This window comes from Chiloscyllium plagiosum, chromosome 43 (genome assembly GCF_004010195.1).
Source record: "Chiloscyllium plagiosum isolate BGI_BamShark_2017 chromosome 43, ASM401019v2, whole genome shotgun sequence".
Lineage (NCBI taxonomy): Eukaryota > Metazoa > Chordata > Chondrichthyes > Orectolobiformes > Hemiscylliidae > Chiloscyllium > Chiloscyllium plagiosum.
In genome coordinates this window covers 11817185-11839568 of record NC_057752.1, presented here as the reverse complement: position 1 = coordinate 11839568, position 22384 = coordinate 11817185, and the positions used below count along the sequence as shown (strand labels likewise).

General features: G+C 44.1%; 1 protein-coding gene across 6 annotated transcripts in view; it reads right to left on the bottom strand.

The window, feature by feature from the left end:
• Positions 1-22384, bottom strand: part of LOC122543379 (SWI/SNF complex subunit SMARCC2-like) — a 159216-nt gene that overhangs the window by 12875 nt on the left and 123957 nt on the right. For 3 of the 6 annotated variants that reach the window (XM_043682051.1, XM_043682053.1, XM_043682056.1), the window contains exons 22-27: positions 22222-22283; positions 20141-20267; positions 19752-19918; positions 14133-14267; positions 13667-14006; positions 5404-5823 (exon numbers count right to left, since the gene is read on the bottom strand). In XM_043682051.1, the coding sequence (XP_043537986.1) occupies positions 5404-5823; positions 13667-14006; positions 14133-14267; positions 19752-19918; positions 20141-20267; positions 22222-22283 (1251 nt within the window). The remainder of the gene's footprint in view (positions 1-5403; positions 5824-13666; positions 14007-14132; positions 14268-19751; positions 19919-20140; positions 20268-22221; positions 22284-22384) is intronic. The other 3 variants (XM_043682054.1, XM_043682055.1, XM_043682052.1) reach the window with 3 other exon arrangements.

Genomic DNA, 22384 nt, shown 5'->3' with positions numbered 1-22384 from the left:
CACAATATTAGATACTGACAGCATTCCAAAAATAATCAAGGAGCATAAGGAGGAGATGAAATAAATACAATAACTACCACTAGAGAAAAGGCATTAGAGTAACCAACAGGGCAGTTTCCTTTAGAGTCATAGAGATGTCCAGCACAGAAACAGACCCTTCGGTCCAACTTGTCCATGCCGACCAGATATCCCAACCCAATGTAGTTCCACCTGCCAGCACCCGGCCCATGTCCCTCCAACCCCTTCCTATTCATGTACCAATCGAGATGCCTTTTAAATGTTGCAATTGTACCAGCATCCACCACTTCCTCTGGCAGCCCATTCCACACACGCACCACCCTCTGCGTTAAAATGTTGCCCCTGAGGTCTCTTTTATATCTTTCCCCTCACCCTAAACCTATGCCCTCTAGTTCTGTACTCCCCCACCACAGGGAAAAGACCTTGTCTATTTATCCTATCCATGCCCCTCATGATTTTATAAACTTTTATAAGGTCATCCCTCAACCTCTGACACTCCAGGGAAACCAGCACCAGCCTGTTCAGCATCTCCCTAAAGCTCAAATCCTGGCAATATCCTTGCAAATCTTTTCTGAACCCTTTCAAATTTCACAACATCTTTCCAATAGGAAGGAGACCAAAATTGCACGCAATATTCTAAAAGTGGCCTAACCAATGTCCTGTACAGCCACAACAAAATGCAGCATCTTGCAATTATCTAAATTAAACTCCATCTGCCACTTCTCAGCCCACTGGCCCATCTGATCAAGATCTCGTTGTAATCTGAGGTAACCTTCTTCACTGTCCACTACACCTCTAAATTTGATGTCATCTGCAAAGTTCCTAACCATACCTCTTAAGCTCACATCCAAATCATTAATATAAATGATGAAAAGTAGTGGACCCAACACCGATCCTTGTGGCAATCCACTGGTCACAGGCCTCCAGTCTGAAAAACAACCCTCCACCACCACCCTCTGTCTTCTAACTTTGAGCCAGTTCTGTATCCAAATGGTTATTTCTCCCTGTATTCCATGAGATCTAACTTTGCTAACCAGTATCCTATGGGGAACCTTGTCGAATGCCTTACTGAAGGCCATATAGATCATGTCTACCTCTCTGCCCTCATAAATCCTCTTTGTTACTTCTTCAAAAACTCAATCAAGTTTGTGAGACATGATTTCCACACACAAAGCCATGTTGACTATCCCTAATCAGTCCTTGCCTTTCCAAATACATGTACACCCTGTCCCTCAGGATTCCCTCCAACAACTTGTGCACCACCAACATCAGGCTCACTGGTCTACAGTTCCCTGGCTTGTCCTTACCACCCTTCTAAAACAGTGGCACCACGTTAGCCAACCTCCAGTCTTCCGGCACCTCACCTGTGACTATCGATGATACAAATATCTCAGCAAGAGGCCCAGCAATCACTTCCCTAGCTTCGCACAGAGTTCTAGGGTTCACCTGATCAGGTCCTGAGGATTTATCCACTTTTATGTGCTCTCTCTAAGTTCCTTGAAAAAGTGTTGCTATCTCTCAACTCCACTAGCCAGTCACTTGCTAACACTGAATAAAACTATTGTCTCGTTCGACTCTGAACTGAGTTTTGAACTTCGTCCCCTACATGTCACTCAAACCACCTACTTCCACTTCAGTAATATATCCATTTTCCAAGCTCCTCCATCATTGAAACATTCATATACTCAGCTGAAAGAGGTGCCACTTCCCTTTTTATCCCCATGATCACCTAACAACACTGACCTGCGGCTCTTCAATCTCTTCACTTTTGTTTTTAAAATCACTCAATAATCATTCTCCACCCTTTCAACATAATTTAAGAACATAAGAACTAGGAGCAGGAGTAGGCCATCTGGCCCTTCGAGCCTGCTCCGCCATTCAATAAGATCTTTACTGATCTTTTTGTGGCCTCAGCTCCACTTACCCGCCCTCCCACCAGAAAGCTCAATTCCTTTAATGTTCAAAAAATTAGCTATCTTAGCTTTAAAAACATTAACTGAGGAAGCCTCAACCACTTCATTGGGCAGGGATACACAACCCTCTGGATGAAGAAGTTCCTTCTCAATTCAGTCCTAATTTTGAAGGTATGCCCTCTTGTCCATTTTCACTTGCCAGTGGAAATATCCTCTCTATTTCTATCTTATCTATTCCCCTCATAATTTTATAAAATCTCCTTTCATTCTTGTAAATTCCAATGAATATAAGCCCAGTCTACTCAGTCTCTCCTCACAAGCCAACCCCCTCAACTCTGGAATCAACTAGTAAACCTGTACCCCCTCCAGTACCAGTACATCCTTTCTCAAGTAAAGAGACCAAAATTGCACACAGTACTCCAGGTGTGGCCTCACCAGCACCATATACAGCTACAACATGACCTCAATCCCTTTAGCAATGAAGGACAAAATTCTATTTGCCTTCCTAATTACCTGTTGTACCTGCAGACCAACTTCTGTGATTCATGCGCAAGGACACCCAATTTACTTCAAACTTGTGATACCTCCTTTACCCTTCACATCTGTCTGTGGCTTTTTGAACATCTGCTCAATCTGCTTTTCCACCCCTTCATCATTGTCTACTGCTCAAGAACCTTCTCAACCAAAAGCAGTGTTGCAACAGGAAATCTTTCAAACACACTTTCAAATCACTCACATGGCTTGGCCATTCTCTAAGTTAAATCCTTTTGTTTACTCCCCTCTCTCACCCACCCACCAACGCATAAGCAGGCCTTTTTAAAAAAAAAGGCATTGATATCATGCAGGTCACCGCACTGTGAGCAGACTGACAAATTCTTTAATTTTCTCTGCGGCGTTGGGAATGGTCACCATGAAACACTCCCAGTACAGGGAAAGCACAGGGTAAGATACAGAGTAAAATCCCATCAACACAATCAGATAGACAGCCAATTAAACAGCATGTCTGATGAGTTGCTACTTAAAACAGGTAAGAGTATTCAAAATTAAGAGTTTTCTAATAAAATTCAACGATAGGAAATTGTGTTAAATGTCAGACCACAATATTGAACACTTAAAACTTAATCTGTTGGGGCTACAATGTAACACATGAGTCATAGAATGGAAAACCTCTAATTTAACAAATTTCAAAACTCCCAGCAATATGCAAAACTCCAATATATGCCTCAGTCCATGAACAGAACAGTATGATAATCTACTGTAACACATACCCCCATGTGAGTTAGGATTGCACAATAAACAATTATAAAACTCAGTCCCAGAGTGTGAAAGGACAGTGTGATAACCCACAGTCCCACCCAGGCCCAGAGTGTGAAAGGACAGTGACAACCCACTGTCCTACCCAGTCCCTCAGTGTGAAAGGACAGTGTGATAACCTACTGTACCACCCAGTCCCATAGTGTTAAAGGACAGTCTGATAACCCACTGTCCCACCCAGTCCCTCAGTGTGAAAGGACAACGTGATAACCCACTGTGCCACCCAGTCCCTCAGTGTGAAAGGACAACGTGATAACCCACTGTCCCACGAAGTCCCTCAGTGCAAAAGGACAGTCCGATAACCCACTGTCCCACCCAGTCCCTCAGTGCGAAAGGACAGTCCAATAACCCACTGTCCCACACAGTCCCTCAGTGGGAAAGGACAGTCCAATAACCCACTGTCCCACACAGTCCCTCAGTGTGAAAGGACAGTGTGATAACCCACTGTACCACACAGTCCCTCAGTGGGAAAGGACTGTGTGATAACCCACAGTCCCACCCAGGCCCAGAGTGTGAAAGGACAGCGTGATAACCCACTGTACCACTCAGTCCTAGAGTGTGAAAGGTCAGTGTGATAACCCACTGTACCACCCAGTACCTCAGTGTGAAAGGACAGTGAGATAACCCACAGTCCCACCCAGGCCCAGAGTGTGAAAGGACAGTCCGATAACCCACTGTTCCACCCAGTCCAGGAGTGGAAAAGTACAGTGTGATAACCCACTGTCCCACCCAGTCCCTAAGTGTGAAAAAACAGTGTGGTAACCCACTGTCGCACCCAGTCCCACAATGTGAAAGGTCAGTGTGATAACCCACTGTGCCACCCATTCCCTCAGTATGAAAGGACAGTCCGATAACCCACTGTCCCACCCAGTCCCTCAGTGTGAAAGGACAGTGTGATAACACACAGTCCCACCCAGTTCCCCAGTGTGAAAGGACAGTGTGATAAGCCACTGTCCCACCCAGTCCCTCAGTGTGAAAGGACAGTGATAACCCACTGTCCCACCCAGTCCCTCAGTGTGAAAGGACAGTGAGATAACCCACTGTACCACCCAGTCCCTCAGTGTGAAAGGACAGTGAGATAACCCACTGTACCACCTAGTCCATTGGTATGAAAGGACAGTGTGATAACCCACTGTACCAACCAGTCCCTCAGTGTGAAAGGACAGTCCGATAACCCACTGTCCCACCCAGTCCCTCAGTGCGAAAGGACAGTGTGATTAGATTAGATTACTTACAGTGTGGAAACAGGCTCTTCGGCCCAACAAGTCCACGCCGACCCGCCGAAGCGCAACCCACCTAGACCCATTCGCCTACATTTAGCCCTTCACCTAACACTACGGGCAATTATGCATGGCCAATTCACCTAACCTGCACATTTTTTGAACTGTGGGAGAAAACCGGAGCCACCCAGAGGAAACCCACGCAGACACGGGGAGAATGTGCAAACTCCACAGAGTCAGTCGCCTGAGGCAGGAATTGAACCCGGATCTCTGGCGCTGTGAGGCAGCAGTGCTAACCACTGTGCCGCCCACTGATAACCCACTGTCCCACCCAGTCCCTCAGTGTGAAAGGACAGTGTGATAACCCACTGTACCACCCAGTCCCTCAGTGTGAAAGGACAGTGAAACCCACTGTCCCAACCAGTCCCTCAATGTGAAAGGACAGTGTGATAACCCACTGTACCACCCAGTCCCTCAGTGTGAAAGGACAGTGTGATAACCCACTGTACCACCCAGTCCCTCAGTGTGAAAGGACAGTGATAACCACTGTCCCAACCAGTCCCTCAATGTGAAAGGACAGTGTGATAACCCACTGTACCACCCAGTCCCTCAATGTGAAAGGACAGTGTGATAACCCACTGTCCCACCCAGTGCCATAGTGTAAATGGGAAGCTCCCATATGCATTGAGTTAATTTTTAATTTTACTATTCTCATACAGATCTCATTGCTCTTGCAACAGTATAGGTTATGTTTCTTTCTCTCATTCCGGAATAGTGATGTAATGCAGAATGGAATGATACTGTCTCCACGTCAGTGTCATATTTCTGTGAATAAATTTCACAATGTCAGGATTACACATGTCTTAAATAGGCCCTCCTCCAAACATACTTGCCATCTAACACAACATAACAATAAAATGCTGACCATCACTTCTCACCTTGCAACGGACTTGTATTCCCCTGCATGGCGGCTACAATGGCAGGGCTCTGAGCAGCTGCTGACGTTGGGGTGGAAGTTAGAGACAAGGAAGGTGGGATGGTGTTTCCGGGTATGTTAGGATGTACAGAGCTAGGCAGATCTACAGGCAAATGTCCTGGCAACCCTATACACATGTTGCCAGGGCCACCCCCAGGCATGCTACTGGGTAAATGACCATGCACTTGGTTTGGCATGCTAGCAGGGAGGTTAGCTGGAACATTTTCTGAGATGACACTACCCATGCTACATGCAATAATGGCTGGCACAACAGAAGGCATACCAGCAGCCATATTACCAGACATGTTCGCAGGCATGCCAACAGGCATGTTACTGGGCATCAGTTGATTTGGAGCTTGTTGACTTGGAAATGGTGGCTGACCTGCAAGAGAAAAAGCAACTTCTAATTTTTGTCCATGGCAAATCAGCAGATTTTTTTCAAAAAGCATTTTCAATACTTACTGGACAAAATCTAAACAGTTGGCACTTCCTCCCAGTATGCCAAAAATATACAACAGTTGAAATGGAAAATTTATTAAACCCATATTAACTGCAAAACAGAAAAAGTTCTCACTGCAATTTGAAGCGAATTCAAGGCCTGCGGGCTCTTGAAAAGCCAGATCTCAATATGTTAATCAAAACCAGAAATTGCTGGAGAAACTTCGATGGTCTTGTAGCATCGACGGAGAGAGAAACAGAGTTAATATTTTGAGTCTGGTATGACTCTTCTTCAGAGCTTAGAATATTTGGTGGGGGGGGGGGGGAGAAGAGAGAAAACTTTAGGCGAGTGAGAGAACTCAAAAGTGTGGGAATCAATTCATTGAGGGGGAAAATCAGAGCTCGGGGTTTGTTAATTCCACTGATAACAGCAACTCACTAAAACTGCACTGATGACTAATAATGGCAATTCAGACATCTCTCATCATGTACACTAATACAAAAACTCACTGACAGTCTATAATTTACAGGTTATAATAGATAAAACCCACCTGCAATTAACAGTAATCCTCTAATCTGCTGACAGTCAACCCTGAAAGCATAGCCAGAATTCCTCTGCAACTGGACAAGATATAGTTAACCTCACCAATCAATGACATTTCCAATAATCTTACCTCTCCTTACCTCCTCAAACTCTGGCTCCATGTGAACTGGGAGTCTCAGCAAAACCTAATTCATTTTTCGATCTCATGTCAAAACTGTCAGCAGAGAATAACCCAAATCATCCTAGCGCTCATTCAAGGGCAGCGAGCTTGGTATTTGGGGCATTTCACACAGGGAACAATCCTAAACTCAGCTCAGCACCAATATACCTGAACCATTCTCTGGACTCAGGCTCAAAACTATTGAAAAAGAAACAAGAGAAGGCTGCCCCCGCTCCTAGTGTTGGTGTCTCATTTACCCCCATTCCCTCAAATCTTGACACACATCTTTACAAATATTTATCTTATTCCTACTGAAATGAAGTTTGTTTCTATCACATAACCACAAAATGATTAAGTACACCACCTGTAAGCCCTTCATGCTGGACCCATGTCCACACTGCCCACTTGAGTCACAATCACCAGAAACCCCTGCTAGCATTCGTTACCTGCTTTCTACTTCTTTCCCTCATTTTCCCCAGTCTCTTATCTCTTCCTCGCTCCCTGCTCTCCATTTCTAACAAAACAAAAGTCGGCTAAAAGAGGGAGAAATTAGACAATGACTACAAAGACATATAATAACAAGTACATTAAAAGGAAAAGAGTAGCTGAAGTAAACATTGGCTCCTTAGAGGGCAAGACTGGGGAACTGATAATGGGAAACAAAGAAATGGCAGAGATTTTGAACAAGTATTTTGTTTCTGTCTTCACAGTAGATGACTTAAAGCGCATCCCAAGAACAAAAGAAAATCAAGAGGCAAAAGGGAGAGAGGAACTTAAAACAATGATGATCACTATGGGAAAGCTTTTCCGTCCTTGCAGTGTGTTCCTTCTGTCACACACCAGTTACAAATACCCACATCACTGCTTTGCACCATCACCTTGCTCTTTCTCTCTAACTTTCCAAATCTCCCTTCACCTGAACCCGTACCTCGCCTACCGTTTGGTTTAAAGCATACCCTACAGCTCGAGTTATATGGTTTGTCATGACGCTGAATCATACAGTACAGGAGAAGCCCTTCTGCTCATCAAGTCTGTACCTCAAAGCTACACTAAATCTACACAAGAGTCACTTTCCCAAACTAGGCTCATAGCCTTGAATGTTATGACACTTCAAGTGCTCATCCAAGTATGTTTTAAAGGTCACTTGTCATAACTAATCTCTCAGGCAGTTCATCCCACACCCCCACCACATTCTGGGTGAAAAAACGTTTCCTCAAATCTGCTCTAAACCTCTCACCCTAAAAGTACGGCCCCTTGTTATTGACCTTCCAACTAAGGGGAACACAGCTGCTTTCTATTCACCCTGTCTATGCCCCTCGATCTTCTACAGCTCTATCAGGTCCTCCTTAACCTTTTCTCTTCTAAAACAAAAACTTGAGTTCATCCAGCCTCTCTTCACAGCTGAAGTGATAGACTTCAGTATGGCTTTCAACAAGGTTCCTCATGGTATACTGGTTAGCAAGGTGGAATACAGAGAGAACTTGCCATTTGGATATAGAACTGGCTCAAAGATAGAAGACAAAGGGTGGTGCTGGAGGGTTGCTTTTCAGATTGGGGGCTTGTGACCAGTGGAGTGCCACAACGATCGGTGCTGGGTCCACTACTTTTTGTCATTTATATAAATGGATGTGAACATAGGAGCTATGGTTAGTAAGTTTGCAGATGACACCAAAATTGGAGGTGTAGTGGACAGCGAAGGAGGTTTTGTCAGAGTACAACAGGATCTTGCTCAGATGGGCCAATGGGTCGAAGAATGGCAGATGGAGTTTACTTCAGATACACGTGAGGTGCTGCACTTTGGAAAGGCAAATCAGGGTAGGGCATATACATTTAATGGTCAGATCCTGGGGAGTGTTGCTGAATAAAGAGATCTTGGAGTGCAGGCTCATAGTTCCTTGAAAATGAAGTCGCAGGTAGATAGGATAAGGAAGACGATGTTTGCGCTTAAGAACATAGAACAATACAGCACAGTATAGACCCTTCAGCCCATGACATTGTGCTGAGCATTTACCTTAGCCTAACATCAACCTAACCTACACACCCCTCAATTTACTACTGTCCATGTGCTTGTCTAGCAGTCGCTTAAATGTCCCTAATGTATCTGACTCTACTACCACCACTGGCAGTGCATTCCATGCACCCACCCACCACTGGCAGTGCATTCCATGCACCCACCACTCTCTGCATAAAGAACCTACCTCTGATATCTCCCCTATACCTTCCTCCAATCACCTTAAAATTATGAACCCTCGCAACAACCATTTCTGGCCTGGGGAAGTCTCTGGTTATCTACTCTCTCTAAGCCTCTCGTTACCTTGTATACCTCTATCAAGTCACCTCTCTTTCTTCTCTCCAGTGTGAAAAGCCCTAGTTCACTCAACCTTTCTTCATAAGACATGCCCTCCAATCCTGGCAGCATCCTGGTAACTTTCCTCTGCGCCCTCTCCAAAGCATCAACATCCTTCCTATAATGAGGCGACCAAAACTGGACCCAATATTTCAAGTATGCTCTAACCAGATTTTCTAGAGTTGCAGCAAACCTTGCGGCTCTTAAACTCAATCCCCCATTAATGAAAGCCAAAACACGTGGGTGGCAACTTTGAGGGATCTATGTACGTGCACCCCAAGATCCCGTTGTTTCTCCACACTGCCAAGAATCCTGTCTTTAACCTAGTATTCAGCATTCAAATTCAACCTTCCAAAATTAATCACTTCGCATTTATCCAGGTTGAGCTCCATCTAACACTTCTCAGCCCAGCTCTGCATCTTGTCAATGTTTTGTTGTAGCCTATAACAGCCCTTGACACTATCTACAACACCACTGACCTTTGTGTCATCGGCAAACTTACTAACCCACCCTTCCACTTCTTCATCCAAGTCATTTATAAAAACTACGAAGAGCAGATGCCCAAGAACAGATCCCTGCGGGACACCACTGGACACCGACCTCCAGGCAGAATACTTTCCATCCACTACCATTCGCTGTCTTCTTTCGGCCAGCCAATTCTGTATCCAGACAGCCAAATTTCCCTGTATCTCATATCTCCTAAGTTTCTGAATGAACCGACCATGGAGAACCTTATCAAATGATTAGATTAGATTCCCTACAGTGTGGATGCAGGCCCTTAAATCAAACAAGTCCATAATGACCGTCAGAAGAGTAATCCACCCAGACACATTTCCCTACATTTACCCCTGACTAATGCACCTAACACTATGGGTAATTTAGCATGGCCAATTCACCGGATCTGCACATCTTTTGGAATGTGGGAGGAAACGCACACAGGCACGGGAGAATGTGCAAACTCCACACAGCCAGTTGCCCGAGGTAGGAATTGAACCCGGGTGAAACTGGCAGCAGTGGTGAGGCAGCAGTGCTAACCACTGAGCCACCGTGCCGCTCCACGGTGCCTCACTGAAATGCACATACACCACATCCGCTGCTTGACCTTCATCAACATGTCTCGTCACATCCTCAAAGAACTCAGTAAGGCTTGCGAGGCGTGACCTGCCCCATACAGAGCCATGCTGACTATCTTTAATCAAACTATATTTTTCCAAATAGTCATAAATCCTATCTCTCAGAATCATTTCCAGTACCTTGCTTACCACAAACATAAGACTGACTGGTCTGTAGTTCCCAGGGATTTCCCTATGCCCTTTCTCAAACAGAGGAATAACATTTGCTTCCCTCCAATCAGCCGGAACTACTCCCGTGCAGAGAGTGAGGATGCAAAGAACATCACTAGAGGCACAGCAATCTCATTCCTTGCTTCTTGTAGTAACCTTGGATATATCTGGTCCAGCCTTGGGGACTTATCTATCTTGATGTTTCCCAGAATTTTCAGCACATCCACTTTCTAAATATCAATCTGTTCAAGCCTATTAACCTACTCCACAGTGTTCTCACTATCAACAAGGCCCCTCTCTCGAGTGAAAACTGAAGCAAAAAACTCATGTAAGGCCTCCTCTACATCTTCAGACTCCCGACACGAGTTCCCTCCACTATAACTGATTGGCCCTGCCCTCTCTCAGATCACTCTCTTATTCCTCATGTACGTGTAGAATTTCTTTGGGTTTTCCCTAATCCTTTTCACCAAGGCTTTCTCATGCCCCCTCCTAGCTCTCCTCAGTCCATTGTTGAGTTCTTTCCCAGCTACCCTGTATTCCTCTAAAGCTGCACCAGATCCTTGCTTCCTCAACCTTAAGTAAGCTTCTTTCTTCCTTTTGACGAGAAGCTCCTCTGCTCCTGTCATCCAAGGCTCCTTCACCTTGCCATTCTTTGCCTGTCTCAGTGGGACAAAGTTATCCAACATTCACAACAAGTGCTCCTTAAACAGCCTCCATTCTTCTGTTGTGCCTTTCCTGTAGAACAATTCCCAATTCATACCCCACAGCTCCCGTCTAATAGCAGTATAATTTCCCCTTCCCCAATTACATATCTTTACTGGTCTGTGCATTTAGTACAGGAGCTGGGAGGTCATGTTGAGGCTGTACAGGACATTGGTTCAACCACTTTTGCAATACTGCATGCAATTTTGATTTCCCTGCTATAGGAAGGATGTTGTGAAACTTGAAAGGGTTTAGAAAAAATTTACAAAGATATTGCCAGGATTGGAGGGTTTGAGCTATAGGGAGAGGCTGAATAGACTGGGGCTGTTTTCGCTGGAGTGTTGGAGACGAAGGGGTGACCTTATAGAGGTCTATAAAATCATGAGGGGTGTGGATAGGGGGAAATCGGCAAGATCTTTTCCTTGAGGTGGGGGAGTCCAGCACTAGTGGGCATAGGTTTAAGGTGAGAGGAGAAAAATTTAACAGGGACCTGAGGGGCAACTTTTTCACAAAGGGTGGTGTGTGTATGGAATGAGCTGCCAGAGGAAGTGGTGGAGGCTGGTGCAACTACAACATTTAAAAGGCATCTGGATGGGTATATAAATAGGAAGGGTTTGGAGGGATATGGGCCAAGTGCTGGCAAATGGGACTAGATTTATCTGGGATATTGGTTGGCATGGATAAATTGGACCGAAGTGTCTGTTTCCGTGCCCGAGCTGTACATCTCTATGATTCCATCCCAGGCAACATGCTGTCAAATCTCCTCTGCTCCCCCTCCAGTGCAATCACATCTTTCCTATAGTGCAGAGACCAGAAGTGCATACAAAACTCCAGTGTGGCCGAACCAAAGTCCTGTACAACTCCAACATAACCTCCCTGCTCTTACAATCTATTCCATAACTGATAAAGGCAAGTGCCCTGTATGCTTTCATAGCTACCGTCTTCACCTGCCCTGCCACTTTGAGGGATGTGGAAAAGCACCTCAAGATTCCTCTGACCTTCCCAGTGTCCTGCCATTCATGGAGTATTCCCTTGTCTTGTTAGTTGTTCCAAAGTGGCTCACCTCTCACTTATCAAGGTTAAATTCCATTTGCCACTGCTCCGCCCATCCAACCACCCTGTCTATATCCTCCTGTAACCTAACACCTTCTTCTTCACTGCCAACCACCAGGCCAAGTTTTGTGCCACTTATCATGCCCTCCCCCACATCCTAATTGACATAATTCATACATATCACGAAGAATAATGGACACAGTATGATCTCTGTGGTACGTCACTACATGCTGGACTCCAGTCACACAGTCTTTTACCACCAATCTCTGCCTCTGATCACTCAGCCAATTTTAGATCCAACTTACCCAATTAGCCTGGATCCCATGTGGATTTACCTTCTTTATCAGTTTCTTATGTGGGACCTTGTTAAAGGCTTTGTTGAATCCATATAAACTACATTAACTGCACTATTTACACACTTTATTATGCCTTCAGAAAAATTAATCAAATTGGTTTGACATGACCTCCCTCTGACAAAGCCATGTTGACTCTCCTTGATAAAACCTTGCCTCTTTAAATGGAAATTCATTCTCCTCTTCAGAATTTTTTCCACTAGCTTTCCTATCACTGACGTGAGACTCAATGGTCTGTAAATCCCTGGTTTATCTTTACCATCTTTCTTGTAAAGTGGAACCACGTTAGCTGCCCTACAGTCCTCTGGCGCCTCCCTTGTGGCCAGAGAGGGATTAAATATTTGGGTCATGGTCCCTGTCATTTCATTCCTCGCCTCCCACAGCATCCTGGGATACAACTCATCCGGACCTGAGGATCTGATCACTTTTAAAGCTGCCGAAACCTCAAAATGCCTGATATCAATCTGCTGGAGAACCATACAGTCTATCTTCCCGAAATCTGTACCTACATCTTCATTCTCCTGATTAAAGACAGATGTGAAGTATTCATTTAACACTCGACCAATGTCTTCTTGCTTGATGCAGAGATGATTCCCTTGCTCCCTAATGGGCCCAACTCTTTCACTTGTTATTCCCTTTTATTCAATATATTTGCCTTGGAATTCTCCATAATTTTGTGTGCCAGCATTTTGGCATGATCCCTTTTTGCTCCCTGATTGCTTTTTTAGGTTTCCTTACAAGACTTACTGCACTTCACTAGGTCCACAGTGGATTTGCTCCATTCGCATGTGTTTAATGCCTCTCTTTTCTTTTATAGTCAGTCTGAACATTCCTAAACAGCCAGAATTCTCTGGGTGTGCTGCTCTGACATTTCACTCTAAAGGGAGCATGTTGGGCCTGCAGTCTCTCAAATTCCATTTTGAATCCTCCCCACTGCATTGCTGCAGAGTTATCCTCAAGGAACTGTTGCCAGCCAACTTTGCCAGGATCCGGCCTTATTTGTAACAAAATCTGTTTTCCCAAATCTGATTCCTGGTGTAGGGTCCCGGTCACTGACTGGGCCGGACCCTGGTGCAGGGTCCCGGTCACTGACTGGGCCGGACCCTGGTGCAAGGTCCCAGTCACTGACTGGGCCGGACCCTGGTGCAAGGTCCCGGTTATTAGAGCCAGGGCCACTGCACAAGGGTTTAGGCCAGTCAGTGACAAGGAGAATATGCAAAAGCTCTCTGTGATGTGTCACCAAAATCAGTGTTCAGATCCACTCCCGATTCTAGCTTCCCTATGCCCTTGCTTGTATAAAATAGTTTTAAGCTAACTAGAATATTCTATTCAGTTCTGCACTTACCATGAGGAAGAACGGCAGGTTGAGCCTGTTGCTGCTGCTGGTGCTGTTGTTGTGTTGGTGGTGTCTGCTGTTGTTGTGGAATGGACTGAGTTATGGAATCACCTGAACCCTGGTTTACAGTTCCCTGTTGAACTGCAGCAGGCGGTACTGGTTGCACAGATGTAGGAATGATGGCTGGTTGTTGATTGGCCTGGGGGCCAGATGGGAGCTGATGCTGTTGTTGCTGCTGTTGATGCATTTGTTGAAAGTGTTGTTGCCGTGCTCTCATCTCAGCATACTTCAGTTGCTCCATGTGAAAGGCTTGTCTGTCTGAGAGAAGCTGTTGTCTCTGGTATTCCAACTGTTATATTGAAAATATGATGGAAGAAGTAATCAAACCATATTACAAATACAAATTCCAATGACATGGTCAAGAACCTCTTGCAATTACTACTCTGAGCTGGAGTTGCTCCGAACAGCTACTTACAGCCTCTCTCTCTCTGTCCATAATAGTCTCAAGTTCTTCAAAATGTCGCAGTTTGATTTCAAGTTTCTTCATCTGTGTTTCAACAAGTAGTGCTACCAATGATTTGATTTTTCGCTCCTCCACTGCAGCAAGGTGCTGTAGAAGAAGAAGAATTCAATTCAATGATACTTACACACCATAACACTATTGTAAGATGATTATTAACATTAAATTTGCAGCAGTTCAAATAGGCCAACCACAGTGGGCAACTAAGCTTCATCATAAAGGTGGCCTGACCAACTATGTTCAAATCTTGAGAAAAAATTTTTTAGAATCTTATCATCTCTGCGTCTGTTGATCTGCATTGGCTCTAACTAGGAATTACCTCCATTTAATCTGCCAGTCCTTGTTTTCAAATCCCTCTGTATTTGGAGCTAGAGATGCAGGTCCCTTTAAGTTGATTGAGATGCTCATCAGACTTTTGCATTTGAAAGCTGAGTTCTTTTACTGCACCTGGTGTAATTTGTTACTTGAGTATTTCAGGGACAACATGGGTAGGCCATTCTGTCCTGCCATTCAATGAGGTCATCACCAATTTGTGACCTAATTCCATATAGCTGCGTTTGGCCCATATTCCTTAATACCTTTGCTTACCAGAATGTTAAATCTGAGATAGATTAATTTAACAACTGACCTACCATCCACTGCTGTTTGTGAAAGACAGATCCAAACCTCTATTACAGCTTGTGTGTATAAGTGCTTCATAACATCCCCCCTGAATGGCCTGGCTCTAATTCTTCAAATAATCCCCCTTGTTCTAGAATCCCTAACTAGTGGAAATAGTTTATCTTTATCTAGCATGTTTTTTCTGCTTTGTAAATTTGGCAGTGGGGTTATTTATATACAAAGAGCTAGGTTCTTGCTTTGGGATTAACTTCTGGACAGGTAAAGGGCCCAGAAGGAAAAGGTGAAAACCAATGTTTGTACTTGTAAATCTCTGCAAGTCTTTTGTTGCTTAATTTAACATATGGATATCGTGTATGAAACATCCATGTCCCTTGCTACTCCCTTGCTTAGTAATCTTTTTCCATCCCACAAGTCTCTGACATACATTTTCTCCCCCAATTCTGGCCTCTGGTGTATCCCTGTTTTTAATAATTGCAGCAGTGGTGGTCATGCCTCGAGTTATTTCAGCATAAGCTGTGGAATCGTTTGTGAAACATCTGTGCCTTTCCACCTCCCTCTCCTCTTTTAAGATACTCCTTAATACCTATCACTTGGAAAAAGCTTGTCATCACTTGCCCCAATATCATCTTGTATGGCTCTGTATCAAATTTCGTCTGACAATTCTCCACTCCACCATGTAAATTTCAATCCCAACATCTATAATGAGCAGTACCATCTCAGAACCTCCATAATCAGCATCTGGGGTGGGGCTGCTATTGACCAGAAATTGAACCAGACTTGCTATATAAATAAAGTCATTACAAAAGCAGGACAGATGCTGGGAAACCTGCAGTGAGTAACTCCCCTCCTGACTCCCCAAAGCCTGTTTATGGTCACAAGGCACAAGTCAGGAGTGTGATGGTATACTCCTCACTTGCCTGGCACCCCATCCACCAACTGAAATAGTCACTCTCCATGAATGAAGCATAGTGGCAGCAGTGCGTACCATCAACAAGAAACACTGTTGTGACTTGTCAAAGCTCTTTTGACAGTATCTTCTAAACTCATCCTTCTTTATGTTAAAAATGGTAAGGGCAGCTGATACATTAAAACACCATCTGAAAGTTCCCATCGAAGGCACACAGAATCCTGACTTTGAATTGTATCACTGTTGCTGGGACAAGGTCCTGGAACTTCCTTCCTAACAGCATTGTGGGTCTCCCTACCCACAAGTACTGCACTGATTCAAGAATGTAGCTTCACCATCTTTTCAATGGGCAATAGGGATAATCCTGGGAATTACAGACCAATCAGTCTTATGTCTGTGGTGGGCAAATTATTGGAGAGGATTTTGAGAGACAGGATTTATGATTACTTGGAAAACCATAGCTTGATTAGAGATAGTCAGCATGGTTTTGTGAGAGGCAGGTCATGACTCATAAACCTTATTGAATTCTCTGAGCTGTGACAAAACATATTGATGAAGGTACAGCAGTGGATGTGGTACACATGGATTTTAGCAAGGCATTTGACAGGGTTTCCCATGGTAGGTGCATTCAGAAAGTAAGGAGGCATGGGATTCAGGAAAATCTGGCATTCTGGATACAGAATTGGCTGGTCCATAGACGACAGAGGGTGATGGCAGATGGAAAGTATTCAGCCTGGAGCTCGGTGACCAATGGTGTTCCGCAGCGATCGACTTTCTGTGATTTTTATAAATGACTTGGATGAGGAAGTGGAAGGGTGGGTTGGTAAGTCTGCTGATAACACAAATGGTGGAGGAGTGGTGGGTAGTGTGGAGGACTGTTGTAGGTTGCAATGGGACATTGACAGGATGCAGATCTGGGCTGGTAAGTAGCAGACGGAATTCAACTTGGAAAGCGTGAAGTGATTCACTTTGGAAGGTTGAACTTGAATGCAGAATACAGGGTTAAAGACAGGATTTTTGGTAGTGTGGAGGAACCGAGAGATCTTGGGGTCCATGTCCATAGATCCCTCAAAGGTGCCACCCAAATTGATACTGTTGTTAAGAAGCTATATAGAGTGTTGGCTTTCATTAGCAGGGCGATTGAGTTTAAGAGCCGCGAGGTTATGTTGCAGCTCTGTAGAGCCCTGGTTAGACCACACTTGGAATACTGTGTTCAGTTCTGGTCGCCTCATTATTGGAAGGATGTGGAAGCTTTAGAGAGGGTGCAGAGGAGATTTACCAGGGTGCTGTCTGGTTTGGAGGGCATGCCTTATGAAGAAATGTTGAGGGAGCTAGGGCTTTTCACACTGGAGAGAAGAAGGATGAGAGGTGACTTGATAGAGGTGTACAAGATGATGAAAGGCATAGATAGAGTGGATAACCAGAGACTTTTTCCCAGAGCAGAAATGTCTATCATGAGGGGGCATAATTTTAAGGTGATTGGAGGAAGGTATGGGGAGATGTCAGAGGTAGGTTCTTTACACAGAGAGTGGTGGGTGCGTGGAATGCACTGCCAGCAGTGGTAGTGGAGTCAGATACATTAGGGACATTTAAGTGACTCTTGGATAGGCACATGGATGATAGTACAATGTAGGATATGTTGGTTAGTTTGATCTTAGAGTTGGATAAAAGGTCAGCACAACATTGAGGGCCGAAGGGCCTATCCTAGGCTGTACTGTTCTATGTTCTTAATTAAGGATGTTGAGCTTGCCAGTGACACCCATTCTGTGAATGAACTAAAAATAAAGTTGAAAATAAAGATGCCCTCAATCTCACTCCTCATCAAACCATTGAGAGAGACTAATCTCTCAGTTAGTTCTTAAGAAGGGACACTGGACTCAAAACACTAACGTGGTTTTCTCTCCACAGATATGGCCAGATCTGCAGAGTTTCTCCAGTAATTTTTGTCTGTTTGTTTCATATCTCCAGCATTCGCAGTTCTTTGTTTTAATCTAACCTCTAGTTCTCTCTCCTCATGATATCCCTGTCTGATTTAACACCCTTTAATCCCTCAATCTATCTTTGTGATCATAACCCACTCTATCTAACAAACATTTCCAGCTCTCTCTGTTCTTGCTTCCTATTTAGAATTGTACCATTTAGCTTGTCATGCCTCTTCGGACTCTTCCCCCTCCCCCCCAAACATATGACTTCATACTGCTGCCTGAGGCTGGAATCAAACCCGGCTCCCTAGCCTTGTGAGGCAGCAGAGCTAACCACTGAGCCACCGTGCTGCTCACAGGGTTCATGTTCCACTCCAGGGGTTGAGCACAAATATGAAGACTGACATTCCAGTGCCATACTGAAGTGCTTTGTTTCTGATGAGGCCTTTGGGTCAGCAAAGGTAAACTGTGCGCACTGAGGCCAATGTTTATGCCTCAAAACAAGATTGCCAAAACAGATTCTTTATTCATTATCACATTGTTGTTTGTACATTGTCTGCCACATTTCCAACATCACAAAACTGATCTTATTTCAAACAAAACTTATATAGAACATATAGAACATACAGAACAGTACAGCACAGAACAGGCCCTTCAGCCCACGATGTTGTGCCGACCATTGATCCTGATGTGAGGTAAACCTAATGTACGAACTCTCAAATTTCTGTGACCATATGCATGTCCAGCAGTCTCTTAAATATCCCCAATGACCTCGCTTCCACAACTGCTGCTGGCAATGAATTCCATGCTCTCACAACTCTCTGCGTAAAGAACCCGCCTCTGACATCCCCTCTGTATTTTCTGCCAACCAGCTTAAAACTATGACCCCTCGTGTTAACAATTTCTGCCCTGGGAAAAGGTTTCTGGCTATCAACTCACTCTATGCCTCTCATTATCTTGTACACCTCAATTAGGTTCCCTGTCTTCCTTCTTTTTTCCAATGAAAAACGTCCGAGCTCAGTCAACCTCTCTTCGTAAGATAAGCCCTCCATTCCAGGCAGCATCCTGGTAAACCTCCTCTGAACCCTCTCCAAAACATCCACATCTTTCCTATAATAAGTCGACCAGAACTGGACACAGTATTCAAAGTGCGGTCTAACCAAAGTTTTATAGAGCTGCAACAAGATCTCATGGCTCTTAAACACTCAATCCCCCTGTTAATGAAAGCCAAAACACCATATGCTTCTTAACAACCCTGTCCACTTGGGTGGCCATTTTAAGGGATCTATGTACCTGCACCCCAAGATCCCTCTGTTCCAGAATCCTATCCTTAATCCTGTACTCAACTTTCAAGTTCGACCTTCCAAAATGCATCACCTCGCAGTTATCCAGGTTGAACTCCATCTGCCACCTCTCAGTCCATCTCTGCATCCTGTCAATGTCACGCTACAACAGTCCTCTATACTGTCAATGACACCTCCAACCTTTGTGTCATCTGCAAACTTGCTAACCCATCCTTCAATCTCCTCATCCAAGTCATTAATAAAAATTACAAAGAATAGAGGCCCAAGAACAGAGCCCTGTGGAACACCACTCACCACTGACTTCCAGGCAGAATATTTTCCTTCCACTACCACTAGTGGTCTTCTGTCGACCAGCCAATTCTGTATCCAGACAGCTAAAACTTCATAGACTGTAAGGTACTTTTGAGTTGACTAGAAGTCATGACAAGTGCTGTGTTAGTACAAAGCTTCAGTTTTTTCCAGGACTGTGTTCTATTCTGGCACCACATAGGAACTACATAAATGCTTTCAAGTGGGTACAGAAAAGAAATCATTGCAGGGGTATGGGGAAAGAGTAGGAGAGTGGACTTAACTTGATTGGTCTTCAAAAGAGCCAGTGCAGACTATATACGCTCAAAGGCTTCCTTCTGTACTGTACTATTTTATGGTTCAACCATGGAATCAGATTAATTTCGGTACAAACAGATCATCAAAACACAGATCTATTAGACAACTGCCAAGCTATGAGCCAGTGAGCAACAACACGAGGAACAGATTATGGTTTCAAAGCCTTATATAATTACTTAACCTTAATCTGCATTGGAACCATATGGACACTTACCTTTGCTTTAACTGCAGCTGCAGCTAATGCTGCTGCTGCTGCTGTCGACAGATTCCCTTCACCAATATCTCTCTCCAGTTTTGTTTTCTTATCTGTTTCTGACTCGCCATCCTTCTTTGCTCCATCCTCCGGGAATTCTTTATTTTCTTTCTCCCTTTCTATGTCTGCTGGAATTGACCACAAAAAGTAATGAATTACTGCACATTCTTTCGACATTTATCTGTAATCTTGTTGCAATTTTTTGGTTTTAAGTTTCTCTTCATTCTCCCCTCGGAGCCTGCTCTGAGTTTGTCTTGTTTATGAGACCCAGCATACAAAGGCCATGTGCATTCACATGCAACTCTCCTGCAAGATCTGTGCAGATTCGATGACAATGTTGTTGAACTTACCTACTTCTACCTCAGCCTTTTCATTTTCTTTCTCTGGTTCACATTCTTTTGTTTTATCTTCTTCCTTTTTCGAAGAGTCAGGCTGTTTCTCCTTACTTTCATCTTCCACTACTACTTCTTTGTTCTCCTAAAAACAAAGCAGCAAAGTCAAAAGAAGGCACTAGGACAAGTGACAGACATATAGAGGAAAAGATAAGATATTCCTCTGTGGAAGTTCATGGATCCAGGAATGACAATGTGCTGTATGCCAGTGTAAATGGGAAGGAGGTGGATTAATAAACTGGACTCAATCCTGGGGATGCAGATCTGAATCCTACAATGGTTGATGGTGAAATTTAAAGCCAATAAAAGTTTGGAATAAAACAAATGCTAGCCTAATGTAACCATTGTCAATTGTAAAAATCCAATCACAAATGTCCTTTAGAGAAGGTCATTTGGTGTCCTCGGGGAAGGGGTTTGAATCCCACCATGACAGATGGTGAAATTTAAATTAAAATCTGGAATAAAAAGCTAGGCTAATGCCAATGATGTAACCAATATCAATTGGTGTAAAAACCCATCTGGCTTACCAATGTCCTTCAGGGAAGGAAATTTGTCATCTTTTTTTGATGGGTTCTACATGGCACTCCAGACCTACAGTAATGCAGTGGACTCTTGACTATCCTCTGGACAATGAAGGATGGACAATAAATGCTGGCCAAGCCAGTGATGCCTTCATCCCATGAACAAATAAAAGGAAATGGCTTCAAAGTTACAATTTCTTAAAATTGCAAATTCAAAATGAATTACAAAGTGAGAAACACATTTCAGCTTGCATTCTCATTGTAGAAACAATAAAAGCATTTTGTTGCTCTGAGAGGGGAGGGAAGAGATTGTATACAGTAGCTAATTTGTTAGATCACTTTTATTATTGCTCCCCATTTTCTCTACTCTATTCCCAGATGACCCTATTCCTGCACATTCAATGGGACAGAATATCTGAACATGGGCATCAGGACAAACCTCCCACACGTGACTTGACATCTGTGCACACTTCTTCTTGGACAGAGATTTTGAATGCAAGCACTGGCTGATTTCCCACATCCCAACCATGAACAGTAAAGTTAATTGCAGGCATCAACAGCTCAGCACTGACAAATGACTGAAGGCCTTTTTCAACTGCACCAAACAATGTTTCCTTCACTGAAACATCAGGAAAAGTTGTAGAAATCCTTCTGCACTGCTTCATTGTTAGAGTTGGTAGTGTTGGCCTTCTCTAGCACAATGAAACATGACAACTAATGCAGTGCAGACAAATAAAGATGGCGGCTCTTTCTTTGAAGCACCTGTGAACTGAATGGGAAATACTTCAGGTCGGAGTCCAGGTCATACTGGCAAGTTCTCAGCAATAAACTAGCTGAGTGGACCTTACTAATTCGCATTCTTATCTGATGGCTGGTTGCTGTGAGAAATCAGCAACATGAAAGATTTGATTTAAGGTTGGGCAGCGACAACATTTATGCCACATGCAGCAAGAACATTTTGGTTTCCATTAAGCATCCTTGGGTTCTTAAATCTGTGTTCCTTTGGATCTGGTGGCAACATTTGAAGCCATATGTATAACAGATCTAATTTTGAGTAGTTACATATCCCAACTTGGTCAGTACAGAGAGATGGTGAAATTGGTGCAATGAGAGTCAATGCTAGGAGAGGGAGCAGGTTGTGGGAGTGGGAAAGCAAGGGGATAGAGATGGGACTGTGGGAGTGGGAGGGAGGGGGTGGAGAAAGGATCAGGTTGGGGGAAAGAAGAGGACGGGAGGGAGGAGGAATTTGGGAGGAAGGGACTTAGATGTTGTTGGGAAGGAAGGGGAGATGGGGGAAGGGTGGTAGTTGGAGTTTGTGGGGTGTTGAAGGGATAGAGTTGGAGTTTGTGGAGAGGGAGAGTGTTGGGGGTTGTGGGGAGTGAGGAGGAGGAAGCTGTGGGTAATGAAAGTTAGGGGGTGGAGAAAAAGGAGCTTGTAGGAGGAAGTTGGGAGGTCAGGACAAAAGGACTGAAATAGAGCACTTGCATGTATCAGAACAGTAACAACAAGCAGCTTTACCTTTGTTTCTTTTTTCTCTTCTGCTGATTGGGTATCTGACTTCATTTCATCGCCAGCCTCCTCTGAGAAACGGGAAGGAAAACAACATTTTACATCTCCTTTTTCAGTTGCTATCCATTGGCTGTGCAAGATTGCTAGAAATTTCATCAATGTCATGCAAAAG